The following is a 24,849-nucleotide window of genomic DNA, read 5'->3' on the forward strand; positions in this document are numbered from 1 at the left end:
TTTCTCTCTCAATACCAACTTATAAAAGCAACATGTTTGCAGATAAGATGATGAGCTCTCTGGTGCCTCACCTGATGATCAGGGCCACAGAAACGATCAATCCCAGCATGCTCAGCGCCAGCAGGACGCCCAGAGCGATGAGCACAGCCTGGTTGGAGGCGGGGCCTTCAGGATTTATCTCCACGTCGAAGTGGACCCCGTCCCCGAACACTTTGACCAGCTCCGCCCTCACAGCCGCCGCCTTGCTCTGCAGCTTCCTGCGGGGGGGGGGGGATCCTCTAGTTCAGTTAAAGTATCATAACCGCTCTGCAAAAATAACTAGTTAAAATGTAAACACTTTGCTTCAGTAGAAAGTATGTAATCATCATCTGAAAAATGACCTTAAAATGTGAAAGGTATTTTTAATGATTTCCAGTTTTGTATTTGATGATTTCCTCCATTAATCTGTAGAATCAGAAATGCCGTCCTCAGTGGAGCCCAAAGGGACGCCTTCATGCTCTGTGTTTTTCCCAAACCACCAAATGATTACCAAAACATAACAACTATTCATATTGTTCAAAAGAAAAGCAGCTCATCTTCACATTTAGGAATCTGGAGCCATGCAGTGATTTAGCAGGTTTCCTAAAATATAAATATCAAAATGGTAGCCGATTCATTTTCTGTCAATCGACCTTGAATCAAATATTGGATATTTCACCTTTAAAATTCATCATATTTTATTCGCTCTTTGTATGCAACAATGCAATAATGCTAAATAATTAACTGTCAAAAACCCAAATGAAGTAAATATTTTCCTCAGGTTTCATGTAACAACTTAGTGTCGTCACGATGTAAAACTCTTACTGCGTCACGTCCTCGGCGGGAACCACCTTCCCTCTGTCTTCAGAGAGGAAGCTGATCAGAGTCCGGGCGGTGGCGGCTCTCGCTGCTCTGGACGATCCTCCGTTAGAGCTCCACACCTCCAGGATTTTCACAGTGAAGTCCAGAGCCGCCCCCAGAGACCTGGAGGAGACACGTGTTAGTGACCTAAAGAAATCTCTCCACACGATCTGAAGCCCGAGAGGAACCCCGCTCACTGCTCCAGCTGCGGGACCTTCTTCTCCACCATGTTGACCGGCTGGTTGACGGAGATGACGACCACGTCTCCGCTGCCCGCACCGCCCCGCACCTCCACCTGGGGGCAGAAGAGAGAGAGGGGGGGGGGGGTGTTTTTATTATCTACATTATGTTGATTGGAGACGGATTAGTGCAGGAGAAAGGCCTGACACTGAGATTTGTTCACATCTTAGCTTTATCATGAACCTGAATTAATATAAGTTGAGTTTATTTTCATGAAGTTTTTCTGCACACTTGAAATTGTAATTCGTGTCACCCCACCTGTTCTGATTGATCTACATGTTTGACTTTAATACAGATATACTTTACATCTCGATATTAAATCCTGTTCTTTTTGTAGTTGCACATTCTCATAAAACATTTATTTAATTATGATGCTTTTCTAAACGTGGTGTTTGTTCTACTTAGTTAACAAACGTTTCTCTTTCTATATAATATGTAGTTTCTTCTTTAATCTGCTTCTGTAACGCCTACATTTCCTCGCTGCGGGACCAAAAGACATTTCCTGATTTTGATTTTCCTACACATTTGCTTGTGCATTTGAGTTCCTCTCACTGTGTTTCTGAATCAACCTGGAATAAACTCCATTTCTGATTTGCATTTGAATCCCTGTCTAATGATCAGGTTCTTTATTTGTACCAGTAGGTAGATTTGGTTTGCATGTAAAAGAAAAGGGATCCATAATATCACACACTTCATAAAACAACACAGACAAAAAGACCCCCTCACCTCCACCCTGGCTGTGGCCTGCAGCCCCCGGGGGTCGGTGGCTTCACCTCCACGGTTTTCAGTCCGGAGAGACTCTCCACTGAGATGACGTACAGCAGGCCGGAGGACGGATCCACGTCGAAGAACAGACTGTCCGCCGACAGACTGTAGACCAGCAGAGCCTGCTCCCCCGCATCGGGGTCCGTCGCCTGGGGGAGACATGACACCTCTGAAGAGACTCACACCCTGCACCGCTGCTCACTGAGCAGTTTCTACTTCAGTTAGTGTGCAGCTGTATTATTATTATCCTAGAATTCTTCTTCAGTATATTGTTTCGCATGTTGGACTGTTGAGGGAGCCAGAGACTTTAGATCTTCAATGCTGTAGTTTTATATAACTAATTATGAAACACTTTCAGGCAAAAGGAGAGTAAAAAGGGATCAAATGTTCATTAAAACAGCAACAGGACCGGTTCCCAGACGCATAAAACCAGCAGGTGTTTTTCTACTTTATGACATGTTTTATGGCGTAGTATTCTATATGACTGTTTGTGACCTAAAGTAAACGAGTGGCTGCAAAAAGTAAAGAATCAGAATCGGGACAAATATATTAAAAAGTGAATTTACAATATCAAAAAGAAGGAAATGTGGTTGGAAAAAACCTTTCATAAGTTAAATAAAGGAAATGTATTATTAACAGAAGTGGGAAGTACTTCCATTTTGTGTTACTCTGTACTTCTACTCAACGTCAATTCATTCTACTCCACTACATTTACTTACTCCCTTTAGTTGCTAGGCAGATTTGGATGAATGATGGTAAATATAATCAGCCCTTAAATCAGACTGTAGTTCACCTGCAGTAAATCCAGCAGCTACCCTGCAGTATACAAAGCCATTCAAACTAGCTGCACCTTTACCAGCTCTGAGAACACTTTAATGATCAATCATTATAAAACATAGAGATATTATTCTGAAATGGACCAATCAGACAATGACTACTTTTACTGTCGCTACTTTAAGTACATTTAGAGGAGAGTACTTTCTACTTTCACTGGAGGAACATTTAGAATACTTTTACTGTGACAGAGTATTCCTACACTCTGGTACTTCTACTTTACTCAAGTACAAGATCTGAGTACTTCTACTTTACTCAAGTACAAGATCTGAGTACTTCTACTTTTACTCAAGTACAAGATCTGAGTACGTTTACTCAAGTACAAGATCTGAGTACTTTTACTCAAGTACAAGATCTGAGTACTTCTACTTTTACTCAAGTACAAGATCTGAGTACTTTTACTCAAGTACAAGATCTGAGTACTTCTACTTTTACTCAAGTACAAGATCTGAGTACTTTTACTCAAGTACAAGATCTGAGTACTTCTACTTTTACTCAAGTACAAGATCTGAGTACTTTTACTCAAGTACAAGATCTGAGTACTTCTACTTTTACTCAAGTACAAGATCTGAGTACTTTTACTCAAGTACAAGATCTGAGTACTTTTACTCAAGTACAAGGTCTGAGTACTTCTACTTTTACTCAAGTACAAGATCTGAGTACTTTTACTCAAGTACAAGGTCTGAGTACTTCTACTTTTACTCAAGTACAAGATCTGAGTACTTTTACTCAAATACAGGATCTGAGTACTTTTACTCAAGAACAAGATCTGAGTACTTCTACTTTTACTCAAGTACAAGATCTGAGTACTTTTACTCAAGTACAAGATCTGAGTACTTCTACTTTTACTCAAGTACAAGATCTGAGTACTTCTACTTTTACTCAAGTACAAGATCTGAGTACTTTTACTCAAGTACAAGATCTGAGTACTTCTACTTTTACTCAAGTACAAGATCTGAGTACTTTTACTCAAGTACAAGATCTGAGTACTTCTACTTTTACTCAAGTACAAGATCTGAGTACTTCTACTTTTACTCAAGTAAAAGATCTGAGTACTTCTACTTTACTGAAGTACAAGATCGGAGTACTTCTACTTCTACTTTTACTCAAGTACAGGATCTGAGTACTTCTACTTTTACTCAAGTACAGGATCTGAGTACTTCTCCCCCTCTGGTTACTAATTGAAATATGAATGTGTGGAGGAGATGTCATACTGTGTAGAAGTTGTAGTATTCCTGCTTCTATCAGAAGACATAAAGCCTGATTGTTTTTGTGTTATTGACTGACTACAAGTCGAACGGTAAAGGATGTGTGGCACGATCAAATATTATCATGGAAACCAGGTCTCAGAGTCTACAGCCGGCCGTGTTTCTGTCCAAAGTTCATCACAGTGACGTGAAGCCTCGCCTCTTATCTCACTGCCGTTTATTACACTGATCGCTCCTCCATGTGAACAATATGACATGTTTTCCTAGAGCAGAAGCTGGGTGTTTTTACCTTGACTTCGGTGACTGAGGTTTTATACGGGGCGATGCTGAACACAGAGGCTTTATAAACCTCAGAGGAGAACTGTGGAGCCTCGCTCACATCCTCCACCTCCACTCTGACCTGAAAGAGAGGAAAATAATTCAAACACTGAAGATATATTTCCAGGACTTCCTGTTCTTTTTAGAAGCCGTTTAAAAAACATCTTTCCCCACAAGCCCAGCATCCTTACAGATACACAGCTATTACTTACATTCTCCTGCTTATACCTTTATAAAATCATCCCAGTTCTTTGACCACTTACAGTAAGAGCGGATACTTGTTAGAATAAGGTGAGTCGAGTCTAGGAACACGTTTAAACTTTGGAGGGTTTCATCCCCCTTTCTAAAATATATTTCTGTATGTAAAAGAAACATTTGTAGAACTTTTCATCACATTTCCAGATCGCAACTCACTTGTTATGACATGCAATTAGAGTAGTTCATGTGTGTAGAGTAAGCAATCACAAAAACAGATTATTTTCTCTGTTCATCGGTCGGTCGGTTGGTTGGTCGGTTGGTCGGTCGGTTGGTCGGTCGGTTGGTTGGATGGTTGGTTGGTCGGTCGGTTGGTTGGTTGGTTGGTTGGTCGGTCGGTTGGTTGGTTGGTCGGTTGGTCGGTCGGTTGGTTGTTTGTGTAAATGGTTAAAAAGTGAATTTTCCGTCACAATTACCCAGAGCACAAAGTGACCCGTTTAGTTAGTCTTTTGCTTTGGATGAAAGTGCCAGCTAAATGCTATGTAATGAAATGTGTACTTTAATACTGTACCCGAGTAAATCTACTACAACTGCACACGAGTATACCGTATCAGAGTTAATAAGCACTGTGTAAATACAATTCACTGCAGGTTATGCTTTCCTCAGTAAAGAAAATGAACTGTACCATTGCAATGGCAGATGTAGGGGGGGAGCGTGTGTCCACTGCCTCCACTTCCAGGATGTACCACTCCTGCTCCTCTCGGTCCAGTTGTGTTTTGCTCAGGATGGCTCCACTAGCGTCCACGGAGAACAGGTCGGTGTGTGTCTTCAGCGTGTAAGTGACGTCGTAAATCGGAGTACCCGAGGAGGCGGAGACCCTCCCCACCTTCCCCCCCGCCGGCTGTTTCTCAGGGAAGCTGAAGTTGTAGAAGGAGCTATGGAAGGCCACGCCAGCCACCAGGTTGGCGACCCTCAGGTTCACCACCACAGCAGCTGCAGGGAAACAAAAACACAGCACCAAGTGAACACAACAATCCACTATCAATACAACAAAAAGGTTTCCTATTCGTTTCCAAAATACCCATCTTTGTCTTAAGTAAAGTATCTAAACACTTCTTCTTTAAACTTATAATATTTCTTAAATAATAAATGAACTCCTGACGCTGAAAGCGAAAATGAAATAAAGGCTACTTGAGTTTCTGTTGAGTTACAGGATGCCGTCACACTGACCGGTGGAGTTCAGCGGGGGTCGGCCGTGGTCTGTAGCCGCGGCCGTCAGTAACAGCGTGGTGTCCTCTGTTACATCGGCAAGGTCAGAGGTCAAGGTCACGGCCCCGGTTTCACTGTTCAGTGCCAGATATGGAGAACTTCCCTCGGAGAAACTAAGACAGAGAAGAAAGAAAATAGAGTTTGTGGGAGCTCATTCATAAATGATCCATTCTTAGAAACAGGAGTTCAATTTATAGACTTCTTCACATTTGAAATTAGACTTAGTATTCAAAGCATCAGGCGTTGAGTCAGCTGACCTGTATCTGAGGAGCGAGTTGTTCCCGGCGTCTTTGTCGGAGGCAGACAGCGTCAGCAGCAGTTTGCCCTCCTTGGCATCTTTGAGCAGCACGCTGCATTCGTAGCCCCTGGAGCTGAACTCGGGTCTGTTGTCGTTGACGTCCACGAGACTCACTCTGATGGTGGTGATGTTCTGGAGCACAGAAGTTTACTTCATTTACGCAATTGTTGACTTTAAGGCTGAGCCAAAACCAAGCAAGCTACAGTTTCAACAAATACATGTTAATAAAGTTCATAATCATAGCTTCAAGTTCAAATATCCAATGTTCTCTCTCCTTTGTCTCTCTCTTACCTCCCTCTGTGGGCTGCCTTTATCAGAGGTCTTTACTACCAGCTCATACGTCGCCCTGCTCTCCCGATCCAGAGGGCCGACAGCCAGCAGCATCCCGTCCTGCAACAGTACACGTGATCTTAAAACCTGAGCACTGACTCAACAATATCTCCCCAGCACTCTCTCATGGCCTCACCTCTCTGAATCTGAACAGGGGGTGAGGGGAGGGGAGGGAGATGGTGACCTCTGCGTTGGGGCCGAGGTCGGCGTCTGTGGGCACGATGATGAGAAGTTCTCCTGGATGTTCCTCGGAGTAGTCGCCCTCAGGGATCTGCAGCGGGTCCGGGATGCTCGGGAACTGCGGGGTGTTGTCGTTGTAGTCGAGGACGGAGATGTTGAGCTGAGCCGAGGATCTGAGCCCGTCTGCCAGCTGATCCACCGCCTCCACCTGAACACACGTACAGACAACATCATGGTATCTATACAGGGCTTTTAGGGTCTCTGCGACACTTTCACATTCATTTTATTTAAAATGTATTTATTTACAACGATACATATTTATAATTTATTATAGTTTTGTTCTTTTTACTGCTCTTTTTTTGCTGGCCTGTGAATACACTGCAAAAATATTGGGTGAATTGTTAGGATTTTATTATGAGAAACCAAGTTATATTCACTCATATTTTCAAATCTAACTGAAAGAAATTGTGAAGAAAACAGGGAGCAGCCGTTAGGACACACTGTCATGAAGCCTACAGAGTGATGCGATTTGTTTTAATACAAAATGATGTTTGTACTAGTTTATATTTTTGGGAATGGTTTGGGTTATTATAGGATATCATTGTGTGATCGCAATGGGTTGGTTTGTTTGGGTCACATGGATATGGGCGGAATTATAATCACCTGTTCACCTCTGTGTGTGTGTGTGTGTGTGTGTGTGTGTGTGTGTGTGTGTGTGTGTGTGTGTGTGTGTGTGTGTGTGTGTGTGTGTGGAAGAGAGTCTAACAGTGTTGCTTTTTGTCGACCGCAACTTAATGACTGCTTTGATTATTATTACAATTTGTTTTGTCTTTCATTAAATTCATTTCATTTTTCATTTCAGCGCATTTTTGATCTCAACAAGTGCATTTCTGATAGCGTGTCAGACTTTCTGTCTATTAACAATGGAAAGTTCCTCTTACTTGAAGAAGTTTAGGAAAGTAAAATAGCTCCATGGAGCTGCACCAGAACTGGACAGACTGTATTTGTTTTGTTTTTGTACCTGTAACATGTAGCTGTCCTTTTTCTCTCTGTCCAAAGTGACGTCCTTCCTCAGTGAGACCACACCCTGTTTGTTGATGTGGAAGGTGTCGTTGTTATAGATGAAGAAACCCTCAGAGAACCCGCCCTGAAGAAGAAGATAAGTGTGTGGAATAACTCTGCTGACTTCACAGTCAAAGGGAATCACATGCACTGAAATGACATCTGAAGGATCATGCAGTATAATCTAAAAAAAGACAGGGATAGTCCTGATAAATGACGTCAGAGTGAAGCAGACGTGCCAAGGTCCAAACTGTTGCTGCTGGTCTTTAAGATAGAGAAGCTGCTACTGCAAATACAAATATAACTGGATGTCTTTCACCAAACAGATCATAAACCATACATCCATTATTTGGAGTTGTGTATTTAATTGTATTATTTTTACGCTCCCAGATCGACAGCTTTGGAAGCTGAGATGATTCCTTTGGAAACAATTTGGGAAATAACAAAGAGAGGTATTCATTTTCAGATATATTTCAACAATCATTGGATTCAGAGGAGGGGTAAGTTCTTCATGGTTAAGGGTACATGAGTGCTAAGATTGAAGGCATCCAGTGCAGTATTACACTAGTGGTTTTGTGGATAAATGGTTTTAAAGGCAAAGTCTTGTTTATCAGTGTCACAAGGCAGACGAAATTGTTTCAAAAGGGAGTGCCTTAGATATACAAATACAAATAACTGTAATGTTTTCCCAAAATCACCTCAGATCAAACCTATTAGCAGTGCAGGTAGCGCTCTTACGCAAGCATTTCTCAAATCTTTCCCAAAGTAGCATACATTTAAATTTACGTTATTTATTTTTTACAATCCACGCTGTTGTTTCATTCTTAATTGCCAAATTCCCTTTAAGAAAGAAAGGTTATATATTTAAATGTTAATAGCAGAGGCTTCAGCTCTTAATTGTTTGTATGTAAATGTTGACATCAGAACCTGAAGTAAAAAAAAAACTCAACATAAATGACCTGCTTCTGTACTCATTGTAAAAAAGTACAGCCTGTATTTTCAGTAAGAAACAAGAGGAGTATGATCTAATACCAAATCCCTTTTTGTTATTTCGCTCACCTCATCTCTGTCAGTGACCTCCAGGTTCAGGATGGACGAACCACCAGCCAGGTTCTCGGACACCGCAACATCGTATTTGTCCTGACTGAACTGAGGCGGGTTGTTGTTCACGTCCTTCACCATCACCACCACAGAGCTGTTCCCCACCAGAGGGGGAGTCCCGCCATCAGAGGCCTGAACCAGGAGCCTATACACCTTCACTTTGCTGTAATCCAGAGGCTGAGCCAGCCGCAGAGTCCCGGAGGAAGAGTCCAACTCAAACACAGGAAGGTCTGAAGAAGGACTCTGCTGGAAAATACTGTACGTAACTCTCCCATTTGATCCTTCATCCGGGTCTGAAGCTGATAAGGTTAGCAGGGTTGAATCCGCTGACTCTGTTTCCAGGACTTCAGCCTGATACTCAGCCTGGGAGAACTTTGGGATGTGATCGTTGACGTCGGACACTTGGATCAGCAGGGAGGCTGTAGCGGACCGAGCTGGGCGACCCTGATCTTCAGCCACCACCAGCAGCCCATACTCAGCCTTAGTCTCCCGGTCCAGTGCCCCTGCCACACTCACCATCCCAGACACAGCGTCCACAGAGAACCTCCCCTCTCCTCCTCTCAGGGAGTATCTGATCTCCTTGTTGAAGCTGCTGTCTTTGTCTGTAGCCGGAACAGCAGTCACGTTGGATCCTAGCTCTGCGTCCTCTGGGACTGATTTTGTGACAGAACTCGCAGTGAAAACAGGACCGTTATCGTTGATGTCGTCGACTTGAACCTCCACCACTGCCATGTCACTGTGAGCTCCGTCAGAGATGGAGATCGACACAGAGTAGTTGTGTGGAGCCTCGTCGTAGTCTAGCTTCACTTTAGTGGAGAATTCTCCTCTGTTGGAGATGGCAAACTTGTCGTCTTCTGTGACAACCGTGAGAGTCGGAGGATTCTCAGCAGATAAAGCCAGGAAGTTAACCTGAGCGCACAAACAGGAACAACAGGAAGTTAACCTGAGCGCACAAACAGGAAGAACAGGAAGTTAACCTGAGCGCACAAACAGGAAGAACAGGAAGTTAACCTGAGCGCACAAACAGGAAGAACAGGAAGTTAACCTGAGCGCACAAACAGGAAGAACAAGAAGTTAACCTGAGCGCACAAACAGGAAGAACAGGAAGTTAACCTGAGCGCACAAACAGGAAGAACAGGAAGTTAACCTGAGCGCACAAACAGGAAGAACAGGAAGTTAACCTGAGCGCACAAACAGGAACAACAGGAAGTTAACCTGAGCGCACAAACAGGAACAACAGGAAGTTAACCTGAGCGCACAAACAGGAACAACAGGAAGTTAACCTGAGCGCCCAAACAGGAAGTTAACCTGAGCGCACAAACAGGAACAACAGGAAGTTAACCTGAGCGCACAAACAGGAACAACAGGAAGTTAACCTGAGCGCACAAACAGGAAGAACAGGAAGTTAACCTGAGCGCACAAACAGGAAGAACAGGAAGTTAACCTGAGCGCACAAACAGGAAGAACAGGAAGTTAACCTGAGCGCACAAACACGAACAACAGGAAGTTAACCTGAGCGCACAAACAGGAACAACAGGAAGTTAACCTGAGCGCACAAACAGGAACAACAGGAAGTTAAAATGATTCTTCACTAGCTTCTTTAAGGGGTACTATTATACCTTTTGGGGTTTCCTCTGTCCTGTAGTGTGTTCTATAGGTTTCTGTGCATGTAAACGGAGGGAGTTTCTCTCAAACACTCCTCCCCCCTGCCTGAAACACCTCAGTTAGACTCCTTTAATTACTTCTGGAACGTAGTGACATCACTATGTAACACTCTCACTTCTATCAGCTAGCGCTCCAATACACTGTATGTGATAGGCTAAGGGACATCTCTAAACGGTTGACAAATCACAACAGAGCCGGCCAGCTAACCAATCAGAGCAGACTGGGCTCTGGTTTCAGACAGAGGGTGAAAGGAGGTGCTGCAGTACAGGCAGTATGAGAAACATAAAGAGCTTTTTGAACATTAAAGCACGGAGACATGTCCCAGGAGAGACACTACATACTGATATGAACCTGAAAATGTTACAAGAAAAACATCTGTTACGTTACAATAAATCCATACACTGTACGTTAACGACTTACTGTAAGAATAACGACTCCTGGCTCCTGCTCTTCTGCTACGGTGCCACGGAACAGTTTTTGTAAAAACTGAGGTTTCGAGTCACCTGGAGCACGAATGTTCACCTGTGCTGAGGAGGAGCGTGATATCGTGCCGCCTATAAGAGGAGTGGGGAAGATTATCAGAGCTATAATATTAAGTGTGGCTGAAAAAACTGAGACCTTGTAAAAAGTTCAGTAACACTTCACTTGAATGGGTGTTCATAAGACTGACATAACATTGTCATAACCATGACATCGACACCTGTGTTAAACATTAATGAATACTTATGACAGTTGTCGTTAAGTGTCCTTCGGTAAGTTATGTCACTTTTGATGCAAAGGTGACATTGTTTGAGATGTCCTTGTTATGACAACTTGACATAAACCAAGACAACAACACCTGTCATAAACATGTCATAGCAGACCGAACTGTCAAACTTAAGGAAAACGTTTAGCTTGATATCTTAGCGCGACATTAAACCGTCATATGTGGAGGTCTGCTATGACATGTTTATGACAGGTGTTGTTGTCTTGGTTTATGTCAAGTTGTCATAACAAGGACATCTCAAACAATGTCACCTTTGCATCAAAAGTGACATAACTTACCGAATGACACTTAACGACAACTGTCATAAGTATTCATTAATGTGTAAGACAGGTGTCATGTCATGGTTATGACAATGTTATGTCAGTCTAATGAACACCCATTCAAGTAAAGTGTTACCGAAATTTTTTTTGCGATTTGTCATTTTCTCTTATTATTGGAAAAAAAGGGTGTTGCTCACGATCATGTTTGCTCATAGTTTCGGTTATTTAAATCAACACAAGTCAAAATGTTCTTACCTGTCTCTTTCTAAAAAGAGTGTTTATGTGAAACTAGATTTTACACACCTTTAAAAACCGGAACAATCACACCGAAAACTGGTTTGACTGCTGGACATTTGTTTTGGACGCAGCTCCCTCTGATTCAACCACAGCTTTATAGGGGATGCTCAACGGTAGCGATGCTTGTCCTTTATTTAAGGATATTTGTATATCTATGTGTTTATTCAAGTACTGTGAAATACTGCTGTGTGAAACTGCACTCTTGTCTGTGTCTTAAGGTGTTTACTAAGTTAATGGAAAAGTACAAAAATAAAATAAAGCCTTTTTGAGAGAGGTTGTAAATCCAGGCTGAGATCACCAATGTGTCTTGTGATAGATATATTTTATAATCAGTCACTAAAATGCTTATAGAGCCAAAGTCCAAGAGGATAGAGTCATTAAAATGAGTCCGGACCACAGGGAGAATTTCGAGAAACTTAAGTTGAAGGACTTTGATGTTTACAGTAGGATTACAGCTTTGAGCCACTAAACCATCATAGCTTAAAAAGTCCTGATTTAAATCTGATTATCTCTTAAGCCCTTAATAAATCACAGTCAGAAAGAGTGAAAGTGCTGGATATTCAGAGAGATATTGTTCAGATGTACCGTCTCTGGCTGTTATGAAGAGAGGGAACTCCAATACCACGTTTTCCTCCAGGGGAATGGTTTTAGCCAGTGCGATGTTTCCACTGTTTTCATCGATTGAGAAGTAGTCGGCGTCGTTCCCAAATTCAATCGAGTATTTGATCTGCCCGTTCTTGTCGGCATCTGGATCTTCTGCCTTAACCTTTGAGATAAATAATACAAATTAGCCTCTGAACAGCGCGTGTTAAAAAAACTCAACTGGAAATGACAGAGAAAGTGTTGACAGAAATAAATGATAAAAAAAAGCTAAAACAATCCCATACTATAAGGATTTCATAGTTAAAGATGGATGATTACTAGCATTACAGAAGGCAATCAATGAACTATGTGGAGCCTTTACTGATTACATGACTTAATAAAGGATTACAGTAGTGTTCATAGTCTGAATTATAACATTGCAGTCTAATTTGCTGCTGGTTGCTCGCTTAATGCTGGACCAATTTTTTTAATTGATGACAAAAAACATGAGAAGTTAGGGGCCACATTAAAAAATACAGATGTTACACTTCATGCCATTAATTAGTGTAAATATCGGGATCAGTTATAGAAGATTTAGCCGTAAAGGGCAGATTTAACCATCAAATATATGGCAGTTTGAAAAAAGAAGAGGCCTCAAATTAAACCTTGAGGAACTCCATATTGTTTCTCTGGTGAACAACCTTCAGCAATGATTTTGATTTCTTATTTTAAGTATTTTAATTTGAAATATAACTCTCTTTTTTATGTTATTTTAAAATATTCCAATCAGAATATCATATATATCCCTTGAAGCTGGCCACTTAACAAACATGAGAGTGATATTGTAAAAATGAGCTATGATATTCTGCTGATTGTAACCAGATTCAGAACATGCTTGAGTGATATGAAGCACAACTGTGTAATCACTCACCTGGACCAGCCCCATCCCCGCTGTTTGATTTGCATACACCTTTCCTTCGTACATGTTACTGGTGAACACAGGACTGTTGTCGTTCTTGTCCAGTAGAGTTACGCTGACTGGCACCGTTACAGCCTGGAATGGGGGATTCGTCTCCTTCGCTTCGATCTGTTGATTAAAAAGAACAGCAAAGTAAAGCACACAATGTAAACAGATGCAGCCATGTTTTTTTCTACTGTAGATGGTGGGATTTTGGGGCTGCCACTCACAAAGCAACACTGTCTGTTTCCCACAGTTTTGAAATAGTTATAGCAGAGTGGGTATATGAACTAAAAAACAATAATTGACAAACTGCGATTAAAAACAACAATTAGCTTCACTGTCTTTTTGTTAGATGTAGTTTACATTAAAATCACCATTTGAATCGTCAATCTTTTTTATTTATCTATACACGTAACATCTAGTGTCTGTCTTAATTGGGAGTACTGGTTGGTTTTTCTCCGCTATCTGTGTTTTTTTTTGGGGAACTCTCCCATGTTGGCAGAGGTTGTCGTACGCATTACACACTCACAAAGACCATTGACACAAAGTAAACGCCTCCATTGGACTCCTTTGTTTACATCCGGAACATAGAGACCTCCCTATGTACCACTCACGCTTCTATTGGCTGGCGCTCCAACACATTGTACTTGATAGGCTAAGGGGCAGTACATCGCTAAGTGGTTGACCAATCAGAGCAGACTGGGCGCTGGTTTCAGACAGAGGGTGAAAATGTCGGACTTTATAAATAAAATGTGATATTGTTTAATTTTTGCGATCGGTGATTTTGAACCATGGACAAGCACCTTTATTTTTAATACTCCCCCATGCTACTGTCATGCTACCCCAAATACACTAGAGCACCAATTGTAAATGAATCTGCTGGTCATTACATTTTTACCGAAAATTGTTTGTTTGTTTGTTTTAATAAATCACAACAGTAGTATTAAAAAAATCCCTAACATTTGTGACCTTTTTTAAATAAGTGTGTCTATGGTAGGAACCTGATGGTTTGGAGCTAATGTTTACCTGAAATGTGAATCTTTCAGTGGTCTCTCTGTCCAGAGCTGTGGAGTTCTTCACTCTGATCGTCCCATCACCACCGACAGAGAAAGGAGCAGAATCCGGAATGATTCGGAATGTTCCCACAAATCCTCCCTGTGGAAAGAGAATCATGGAACAAATGACTTAATGAGGAATTAATGAGAATTTCCCAAAGATATACAGTATTTCAAAAAATCCACCTGGTCCAGGTCAGTGACGACGGATTTGAACAGAACAGCATCCACAGGAGAGTTTTCCAGGAGAGTTACAGAGTAGGCTGTCTTGTTAAACTTTGGAGGATTGTCATTCACATCCTCCACACTGACGGACACCGAAGCAAAAGCCGTCTTCAAATTGTCGTCTGTCTGGGCCGCCTGCAGGGAGAAAATATTATGGATAAACATAAATGAAGACGTTTTTGATATAAGAACTGTGATCTGTTGCATCCAGATGAAAGCCATGTGTTGATTCACTGTGACTGCATTCTCTTACACGTGTCTGATTTGACGTCATCTTTTAACACGCGTAAGCATTAAGGGGCAGCATCATCAACATTCATCAATATGGTATTCATTTTAAATATATTCTTTGCAAGCGGGTTCATTTACATTGAAATTGGATATGTAACATTTTTGTGAACTCCCAATCCCGACAATAGCTTAATCATAACAATAAATCACATTTATATAGCGCTTTTTACGGTACTCCAAGACGCTTTACATACTGCCCTATCAGAACTATGCGAACAGATCATTTATTAATTTATACTAGGGTTCAAAACAAACACAGAGGTTAAAGCAAGAAGAAGATGGTGGGAGTTAGGTGGTGAAGGCTAGTGCAAAAGGTGTGTTTTTAGCTTACAGAAGCCCACTGCAGGAAAACATAAATCAATACAGCTATGGTGGTAACTATTGCCACGCAGTGTCAGCAGGGACTGGCTGAACTGGCCTAACGAATCGGACGCGTGTAATTGCCATTTACCACCACGTTTTTGCTTTCAATGCCATTTATTTTCCAACGACAAACGGCGTGTGTGGCTACACGCTGAAAAATGTGTTGCTCTTCCCAGTCCCAATCACCCGCACATGAGGTCACCAAAATACCCTGTGCCTCATTGTGCCATCATCCAGTGCTCACAAACAACAACAACAACAACATAATAATGGGCACAACAGCTATATTACAATGAGGTATTAAGAAAAAGGGAATACAACTCTGGCTTTTTCTTTCGCTCATTGATATTTCAGCAACAGAACCATAAAGTGGTGCAATGACACAAATGATATAGTACTATAAACAGAGTGCAGAAACAGCAAAACATGTAACATTTGCAAATGTTCATATGTGTATCATGTTGCATGTTTGTGTGTTTCAGCTAGCTATTTACTTATGTAGCTACCAAGCTTTTGGTGCTGCAAATCACAAAGAAACTAGAATGAATCGCACAGATGTTACCAGCCTTTGACCCATAGTATATACGGAATATTTGGATACTCAACTTCTGTAATTACAAGTATCGATGCACTTTAACTTACCAGAAAAAAAGCAGCAAACTTGTTATGTTTTTGTTAAATTCTCACATTATCCTCCGTTAGGGACCAAAAATGAAAGTTTCAGTACCTTGATGAGATATATTTGGTCCCAGTTCACCTCCTAGGCCCTGCTGTGGTGCCCTTGAGCAAGGAACCGGACACCTCCAATCCCCCCTCCCCATTGCTCCCCGGGCGCTGCATGATAGCTGCCCACTGCTCCTAGTACTAGGATGGGTTAAATGCAGAGGACTAATTTCCCTGTGTGTGCTCTGCTGTGTGCATGTATGTGACTAATAAAGAGGGTTTCATCCTCCGATTCTATATTTTGTAAAAAGAAAAACCCAGAGGGACCTGAAACTGATACCTGAGGAACTCCACAATATGTTTTGGGTGAAGAATAATGACAACAATATTTGTAATTGTTTAATGTCATTTAAAATTGCAACACGACTGGGATTAGATCTTTTACATTATCCTCCATGAAGGTCCAAAGATAAAGGCGTCAGTACCTTGATGCTGATGGTGATCACGCTGACGCTCAGCTCTTCTCTGTCTAAGAGAGTCTGCACAGACACAACCCCACTGCTGGAGTCGATGTTGAAGTGACTCTGATACTTCTCTGGAGACACTAAACAAACAAGCACCATGTTAAACATTTTGTGTTTCTGTCTCCCAAATAGCAGATTCTTTGTTTGGTGTTTACCTGTGCTGATGCTGTAAGTTAAAGAAATGTTTATCCCACTGTCTCCGTCCTCAGCTTTTATCGCCGCCGGCTCAATGGTCCGGAAAAACCCAACCTGAAAAATGTAATATGAAAGGGGTTTTATAAAAAGCAACATTCAGCAGACAAAATGAAAGAACATTTAACTATTTCACGAGCAGCGATGTTAAAGTTACACATTAATCTCCCAAAATGCTCTTAAAAATGCAGCACGACCTCATCACTATTTGAGCATTTATTGCTCAACTACCTAGAATGTTCTAATCATTTTGCCTGTCATTTTTAGCTTTTTCAGTTTGAAAGGTTCAACTTCAGCTCCAAGAATAGATCTATAATCAAGTGCATAAGATATGTTGTTTCAATGATATTTGTAAGTTTAAAGAGGACAGCTTATTTTCTGGTTCATATTCATTTTGTGTCTCTCCTGGGACATGTCTCCATGCTTTAATGTTCAGAAAGCTCTTTATTTTTCTTTCTGTTACCTCTCTCTTTTCACCCTCTGTCTGAAACCAGAGCCCAGTCTGCTCTGATTGGTTAGCTGGCCGGCTCTGTTGTGATTTGTCAACCACTTAGAGATGTCCCGCCCCTTAGCCTATAACGTACAATGTGTCGGAGCGCTAGCTGATAAAATCGCAATGTGATAGTGAAGAGAAACTCCCTCTGGGATTAGAGACTTTGGAGACCATTTACGTGCACTAAAACCTATGTAACACACTACAGGAAAGGGGAAACCCCAAAAAGCATATTAGGGCCTCTTTAAGAGACTCACCTGATTCTCTGGAATAAAGGCCTGGTAGATGTTGTGGCTGAAGAAGGGATTCAAGTTATCAAAGTCTTCCACGTTAATCGTCACAGTGGCCGTGTCGTTTAACCCAAAGTTATCCTGCAGACAACACAGACAGCACAGAGCCGTCAGGTACTCATGTCCCCATGGCTTTCAAATAATTCTGTTTCAGTTGATGTGTTTATGTTAACTTACCCGGGCTGTCACAATGAAGTTGTAGTTCTGGACTAAATTGTAGTTTAAACGTCTCTTCAAAGTAAAAGCCCCTGAGCTTAACAAGTTAAAGTCCTCTGAGGTTGGTGCCTTAGAAGAAGAAAATAACTATTACAGATTTTGGTTTCACATCATGACACGTTTTGAGACTTAAACATTCTAGTATAATGATATGAGCATCACAATGTTGGCCCTTTTTTGTCGTAGGAATCCATCACTCTTTGTGAGTTAGATGAAAGGCACAGTCACACTTTGACAAAATGACCAAAGACACATTTTTTAACCATTAGGATTTCATGTTAGAAAAACCTCTTCACACATCTGCTCTCCGCCACAGTGCCGCAAAAAGATTGTGCCTAGTACGAATATCTGATTCTTATTAAAACAAGTCTTAAGCTACTCTACTCTTGTTGCGTGTGGAAATAAAAACAATATATTTCATTATTACATAGGAATATGTCACTAAGTTGTTCGCTGTGGTGCTGTCTCCATCTTTAGCCGTAACTTGTATAACCATGCTGCCCACGTCATGAATCTGAAAAAAAAGAAAAGACTGGAATGACCGACAGATGAAAATAACAAAGATCAAGAATCAGAATCAGACATTCGCCCTGAAACGGGGAAATGTACGACATTTCAACAGCAAAGGTACAGTGCAGATTAAAGTACAAAGAGAAGTCTTACATATAATATAAACAACTAGGCACACGGTATTAATAATAATACAACAACATGGTTGAAAATAAGTAGCGGTATTTCTTTCTAAAAAGGGACCTGCTGGTAATGCACGGGAGTTCATATTGCACAAAGCTTTAAGCATGAGCTGCTGTTCCTATAAGTCCTTCCAGCCTGAACACTTCTACTATATCTATCTCCTTAAACTCATTTGAATGCCGCCTGCGTCAGACACTTTGGGCAGCCTGTCCACAGCTTCGGTGACTTACCTCAGAGACGTTGGTGGTGTACGTCTTCTTCTCAAAGACCGGACTGTGGTCATTGAGATCGTTGATTTTCACTGTGCGCGAGTTGTTGTACTGCAAAGGTAAAGAACGTTATTTTAAGTATCTTGTTTTGTTAAGCTACTGAATGCTGTGATCTTTAAATGTCACCCACCTTAACTGGACCGTCACACATGACAGAATAATACAAAACGGAGGCACTCTGGAAGACATGAACAAAGTGATGAGACGACGCACAGGACTCGGAGCAGAAGTGAATTTTAAAATGTGTTAAATAGAATTTGAGTATCTAGAAAGCTGACGTTTAAAACTAACTTTTCTCAACTCAAGCTCAGAAAAGAAAATGCAAAACACAAATGGAACATTTTGCACTGAAGTGACTTTAACTTTGAAAGATAGCCAGCATCAGCTGAGCATACAGAAAGTGGGATTATGTCCCCATAACTTATATGAAATCTCTCTGGCGTAGATAAAATGAATAATACCAGCAAATCTATTTTGATGAACACAAGGGCATGCGTGTGGAGTTTTCAAATGAGTATAACAATGTGAATGTTTCCTTAATTGCCTTAAAAGTAATGTGTGGCTTTCAGTTAAATAGCATTACAGTAACTCATCCGGTCTTTCAAATCAATGTTGACTTTTCAATATCTAACCAAGATGAAAATTAAATAACCTTAAACACTTTAGACATGCTAATGAATACCCAAACTGAAACTCACACACCCCTGTTGCTCTTGTCTTCATTTTATTTTGAAGTAGATGTAATTGTATTTCTTGTACATACATCTTATTTTTTAGTTCTCTCTATGTATTTGTGCTCATGTCTGTTTTTGTGCTGCTGCAACACCTGGATTTCCCCTATTATTTCATGGTATTTCATTTTGTGTTGATCTTAAAAGAAAACCCTGACATATTTGCAGCGTATGAATGAGGGAGACGGGGGGTTTAGTTGGACTCACGGCTGCCAGTTGGTCTGCGTCCAGCGGCTTCTTGGTGCGAACAGTAGCGCTGGTGTCTCCCAGCGTGAAGCTCAGCTCCAGAAACTCCAGATGACCTTCAAAGATTTTGGGCACCAGCTTCACATTGTTTCCTGCTGTTATCCCAGTCACCAGCTCCACATCTCCTGCAGCATCATGGGAGCATTGTGATCAGGACTTTAGGAATATCATATCTCCATATACTCACAAATAAAGCCCCTTTTCTCCCTTCATGATGACGTCAGGAAGAAAACAAACACAGGTATTTCTCCTTCTACGTGATCTTATTGAAACTGTGAAGCATGTTTTAGAAATATAATTCAAATACAACAATACAAAGTCTCTGTAAATACCCTTTCACATGGCATGAATGTACCGTATTATCATTATTTAGACAGTCCATGAAGTGGGAGTGAAAGAAGTTATGAAGAACAGATGAAACATTAATCACTTTTCAAACGAGTTTTGATGATTTCTATTTTTAATAACCTTAATGTTTTGTAAAATGACACAGCTGCAGTTTGCAATTTAAAATGAATGTTTTCCTTACTCACCTGTATATCCTTCATCCACTGTACCCACAACTTTATTGGTATCCTGACCACAATCTATGACTGAAGTACCTAGAAAAAAACCCCAAACAATTTATTGGAGAATAGACTCAAATGAAATGTTTCTGCACATGCATGCAGAATTTGTTTTTGTTGCTCCCTGCTATACCCATTGCTTAGATTTCTGCCACAACAATGACATAACATAAAAATAGTCTGGTACAAGATGTGATGAAAACAAAACAGACCCTTTAAAGTCCATGGTAGCATTCTCCTGTGTGTATAATGTAGTGTTGTGATCAGATTAAAAACAATGTGTCTATGAGTGCATTTAGCATTGTGCTAGCACCTGACAATGGACTTTGAAACATCAAAACTTTATTATAGGTGTGCCTGATGAAACTGACAAATATAAAGTGAAGTCATCAGCGTTGGACTTAAAGGCAAGGGTCGCCTGTGAGAGATTTATCAACCCCAATGCTTTATGAACACGGCTGGATGATATGTTGTATGTACGTTCCCACAGAATAAATACATATCACATACATACACTCTATGCAGTGTAAAGAAATAGCATCATGTCCAAAATGAAATCAGAAGAAGCTCAAACTATTAAAAACATATTTCGGTTCATTTTCCTTGTATCTTGATGTGAGTTATCGAACAGCCCAACTCCTGATTATCTGTAATGTAGTTGCATTACATTTTAAATTGTACATTATTCAAACCCTCTGCCTCAGATCTGTCACATTAGTGTTCGTGATAATGGTTCCCGAGACTGTCCTGGGCCCTAAACCACAGTCACTGTATGTATTCCTCTCTGATTTTGAGAGGACTGAAACAATCAGCATTTAAAAATGTGACGAAAAATCCAGCACCTTCACCACAAAAGTAATTCTCATGTTTCCTAGGATTTCAGGTTTTAAATCGGTTTCTCAAATCGAAGATATCCACCCATGACTGCTTCACTCACCTAGAGGACTTCCAGTAATGACACACACAAAAATGGAGAAAATGAGGAGAGGACCCGTCCGGATCAAACCAACGGTGTCCATATCTGCTTCGTTGTCTTTTGCCAAAACATGAAAAAAGGACTAATCACCTGAATCTCTGGTGTTGAGAGTCCATTCCCACAGTTCTCCTCCCCTTTCCAGCAATCTTGTTTTACGGCCGGTTGTAAAGTTACAGTATCACTGATGGTGGACTGTGCCAAGTATCATTGTAACGCCTGAGTTTCTTTTCCCCTGAAAATGTGTGAGAGAATTGGGTTTGAATTTCACAGGGGAAGAAGCTAGGGCTACATTCAACTCTAAATAAAGCAGGCTGCTGTGTTCAGAACATCATTTTGACCGTGTTTGTTCCCATCATGTGATTTGTATTGTGTTTTCCCTCTGTAACACGCTAAACCATATAGTTATATAAGTAATATGACATGTTTAATGACTCTTTGAAAACAAACTTTTCCAGTAAGAAGTTAGAAACTAAAACTAATCCAAAAGGAAGAGATTCAAGTTTAAGTGGTAAAATAAAAACACATATTACTAAACATCAAATAATAACAATTCAATCATTATCAAATAATAATCAGCCTGGAAAAATGTAGTGCGTAGGCAAGCATCTGACTCAACATTTATAGTGATATATTACATAACACTGTGCTACCAAGGGAAATATGGATCTGTCTGAAAAACTGAAGGCAGAAAAAGCACAATCGGAGGTCATTAAAGAAGAGCAGTGCAAAACAATTCAGGCCTGGAACATCAAAGCTGCACCGGACCAGGATTTCTGCGCTGAACAGAAGCTAACGGCTGCTGAGAAGGAGAAGATGCTTTCCCTGAAGGTGGGGCAGCCGGAAGATAAGATCTCTACTTACGGGAAAGGGGATTAAGATCAGACCGTGAGGAAGTTGATGATGAGGAAGCAGAAAAAGCTCAGGAAGGCTGGAAGAAAGTTGCTCATTACATTAACCATGGCATTGGGCTAAAAAGTAGAAGATAATGCTAAACAAAAAATAGATTACATTTGCAATAGTTGAGAGCATCACTGCCTGGCAAAATGAGTTTTTTTAAATCATGCCTAGTTTTCTATACTGTAACAAAAATGAAGGACGATATAAGAGAACATCTGTGTTCAGGCCTCCACAGAGATCCTAATGAATGGGACCCCGGTGTGGGCAACCCTTCCTCACAGCTACAGCAGGATGCTAATAATGCCAACGTCGAAGTAAATGTGTAAATGTTAAAAGTCAAAGTAGTGACTGCAATAATATAAGACACTGACAAGCCAAGAAAATAGCAGTTTGAGAGTTTCCTGCTGCCTCACACTCAACACCTGCAGACCGACAGGACATGGATCCCCTCTTGCTTTTAATTTAACTACATATTGACGCCGATCTTCGACCTCCAATGACGGTGTTTAATTGTCTGCCCGTCTGACCGTCGGTCAGCTGTATTTTTTTCTTTACAGAATCAGTTTTTACTGCCAACCAAAGGATGCAATGTTTCACCCCACCAAGTGGTGAAGTATTGCTCTCATCTATATCAAACGGTTACTCAGTTAAAACAGGGCATTGTGGTTATGGGTTGGTCGTTCTGCCTCACAGTGAGTGAGGGTCGCAGTTTTTAACCCACCATCTGCCACATTCATGGTACTTCACACAGCTGTCTCCTCAAACACAAACTCTGAGCTGCTGCAGGGGATCAGGTGATGTGCTAACATTGAGTTTAAGGTCATTTATTCACACATCGATGTGTTAACTTTATTGTGTTTGCGAAGAAAGATATTCACATTAATGTATTTCTTTGCAAATTGTCTCTGCAAACTGTAAAATATTTTAATTGATGGTTTGAATATTAATCGAAGTAGCTGTTAGAGCTCCACTGCTCTTCTCTTGTGTTACCTCAACGCTCAGGTGTAGAACAGAGTTGTCATGATCCTTGTTTTGTGTCTGTTTCCTGTTTTACTTTTGAAATGTTTTCCCCTCTTGTGTCATGTTTAGCTTCACTCCCTGTCTAAGTTTACCTCCTGTGCCTGATTGTGTCATTGTGTTCACCTGTTACCCCTGTGTTTCTCCTCCCCTTTCCAGCTGTGTCTTGTCTTGTGACTACCCTTGTGTATTTAGTCTTGATTCCCTTTTTGTCTCTTGTTCGGTCGTCGTCTTTCCCGAGAGTCTGCTCCCTGTGGCATGTCCTGGTCTTCCCTCCCTTGTCTTCCTGCATCCCTTGGTTTGTCATAGTTTTTATTTGCTACTTTTCTGTTTTTTTGTACCTTGCCTTTTGTGTTTTGTTAACAGCTTTTATTTAATGAAGCTCGCTTTTAGTTCAAACCCCCATACCTGCCTCCCCCTTGTATCGCTGAATTTGGGTCCTGCACCATAAACGTGACAAGAGTAGCCTCACATGCAGTTACTTCTGTATTTCTACATCTCCATTCTCAATCTGCAAGTCAGAGTGAACACGTAGGCTGATTTGACTTCTCCATTTCTGCAGATCTCCATTTCTTCAGAAATCAGCCTCCTCAATCTGCAAGTCACAGTCTAAGAAACACTCAAAATAAAAAGGTTACAAATTTGATCCAAAAAACAAACAAATAGGACAAACCTTTCAGAGTTCATATGTGCTTTTAATCAAAGTGAATCAATAATAATGCTTTAAAACTTAAATGGGCATCACATATACATATTTTGGAAAATGTATTGATTGCTATTTTCTACAATACACCCATAATCAACTATTACGCCCATATTACACCTTAATACACTTCTGTAACAGCCCTATTTCACCTTTATTACAGTCATCTTACCACGTAAAGTTACAGAGCGGACTCGGGAGTGCTGAGGCACTTAGTGTGTAAAAGTGGCCAAAGCTCCAAACCAGCTCTGCATTAATATCAGTACCAGAACGGTGCCGGGGGTTTCATGGCCGAGCAGCTGCATGCAAGCCTTACATCACCAAGCACAATGCCAAGCGTGGGATGGAGTGGTGTAAAGCACGCCGCCACTGGAGCAGAGGAAACGTGTTCTGTGGAGGGACCAATCCAATTCTCAATGCCAGGAGAACGTTACCTGCCTGACTGCATCGTGCCACCTGTATAGTTTGGGGGGAGGGGGATAATGTTATGGGATGTTTTTGTGGGGTTGGCCTCGGCCCTTAGTTCCAGTTCAAGTCATTCTAGACTATTCTATGCTTCCTACTTTGTGGAAACAGTTTGGGGAAGACCCTTTTCTGTTCCAGCATGACTGTGTCCCAGTGCACAAAGCAAGGTCCATGAAGGCATGGCTGGATGAGTTTGGAGTGATAACTGGACTGGCCCGCTCAGAGCCCTGACCTCAACCCCACTCAACACCTCTGGGATAAACTAGAACGGAGAGCCGAGCCCTCTCGTCCAACATCAGGGTCTGACCTCACAAATGCTCTCCTGGATGAATGAGCAGAATTCCAACAGACACAGTGCAACATCTTGTAGAAAACCTTCCCAGAAGAGAGGAAACTGTTACTGCTGCAAAGTGGGGACCAACTTCATATTCATGCCTAAGAATTTGGAATGGGATGTCATAAAAGCTCCTGTAGATGTAATGTGTAGGGGTCCCAATACTTTTGTCTATATAGTGCAGGTGGCCAGTGAAGTACTGGCAGTTCAGTGTGGCTGTAAACATCCCAGAGGAACAGAGGAGATTGGCTGAGGCCTTTTATAATATCGAGTGTAACCCTAAAACTTTTGTGAATCAAAATAATGGGTACATAGTAGGAATGTTGTTGTGGCAATTCTTCAGAATAAGGAATCCCAAACCGGAAAAACTTTAAATTTAGCCAATTTATATAACACACGTCAGGGTAACATTCTGGTCCTCTACTCCTGG

General features: G+C 41.2%; 1 protein-coding gene across 1 annotated transcript; it reads right to left on the minus strand.

Annotated features, from left to right (window-relative positions):
• Positions 1-71: 71 nt before the first annotated feature.
• On the minus strand, positions 72-21,143 carry LOC134863992 (protein dachsous). Its single transcript, XM_063882712.1, has 27 exons — positions 20,965-21,143; positions 19,995-20,063; positions 19,423-19,586; positions 18,615-18,662; positions 18,446-18,535; positions 17,950-18,036; positions 17,484-17,591; positions 17,274-17,387; positions 16,487-16,580; positions 16,293-16,411; positions 14,452-14,625; positions 14,237-14,365; positions 13,181-13,336; positions 12,253-12,433; positions 10,765-10,898; positions 8,638-9,588; positions 7,538-7,663; positions 6,473-6,724; positions 6,298-6,396; positions 5,966-6,138; positions 5,670-5,821; positions 5,125-5,432; positions 4,216-4,326; positions 1,846-2,033; positions 1,077-1,174; positions 844-1,002; positions 72-257 (listed from the first exon to the last, which is right to left on the minus strand). Exons 1-26 carry the CDS (start codon positions 21,044-21,046, stop codon positions 971-973), a joined length of 4,239 nt encoding a protein of 1,412 aa, XP_063738782.1. The 5' UTR covers positions 21,047-21,143; the 3' UTR covers positions 72-257; positions 844-970.
• Between the last annotated feature and the right edge of the window lie 3,706 nt (positions 21,144-24,849).

The sequence above is a fragment of the Eleginops maclovinus genome, chromosome 5 (assembly GCF_036324505.1).
Source record: "Eleginops maclovinus isolate JMC-PN-2008 ecotype Puerto Natales chromosome 5, JC_Emac_rtc_rv5, whole genome shotgun sequence".
Classification (NCBI taxonomy): Eukaryota; Metazoa; Chordata; class Actinopteri; order Perciformes; family Eleginopidae; genus Eleginops; species Eleginops maclovinus.

Coding starts and splice junctions, on each gene's coding strand:
- LOC134863992 (XM_063882712.1), bottom strand. CDS start 21,046: ATGGACACCGTTGGTTTGATCCGGACGGGTCCTCTCCTCATTTTCTCC. Junction 18,536..18,614: donor TGTGTGACGGTCCAGTTAAG/GTGGGTGACATT, acceptor TTACCTTTGCAG/TACAACAACTCGCGCACAGT. Junction 1,175..1,845: donor AGGCCACAGCCAGGGTGGAG/GTGAGGGGGTCT, acceptor TTCTGCCCCCAG/GTGGAGGTGCGGGGCGGTGC.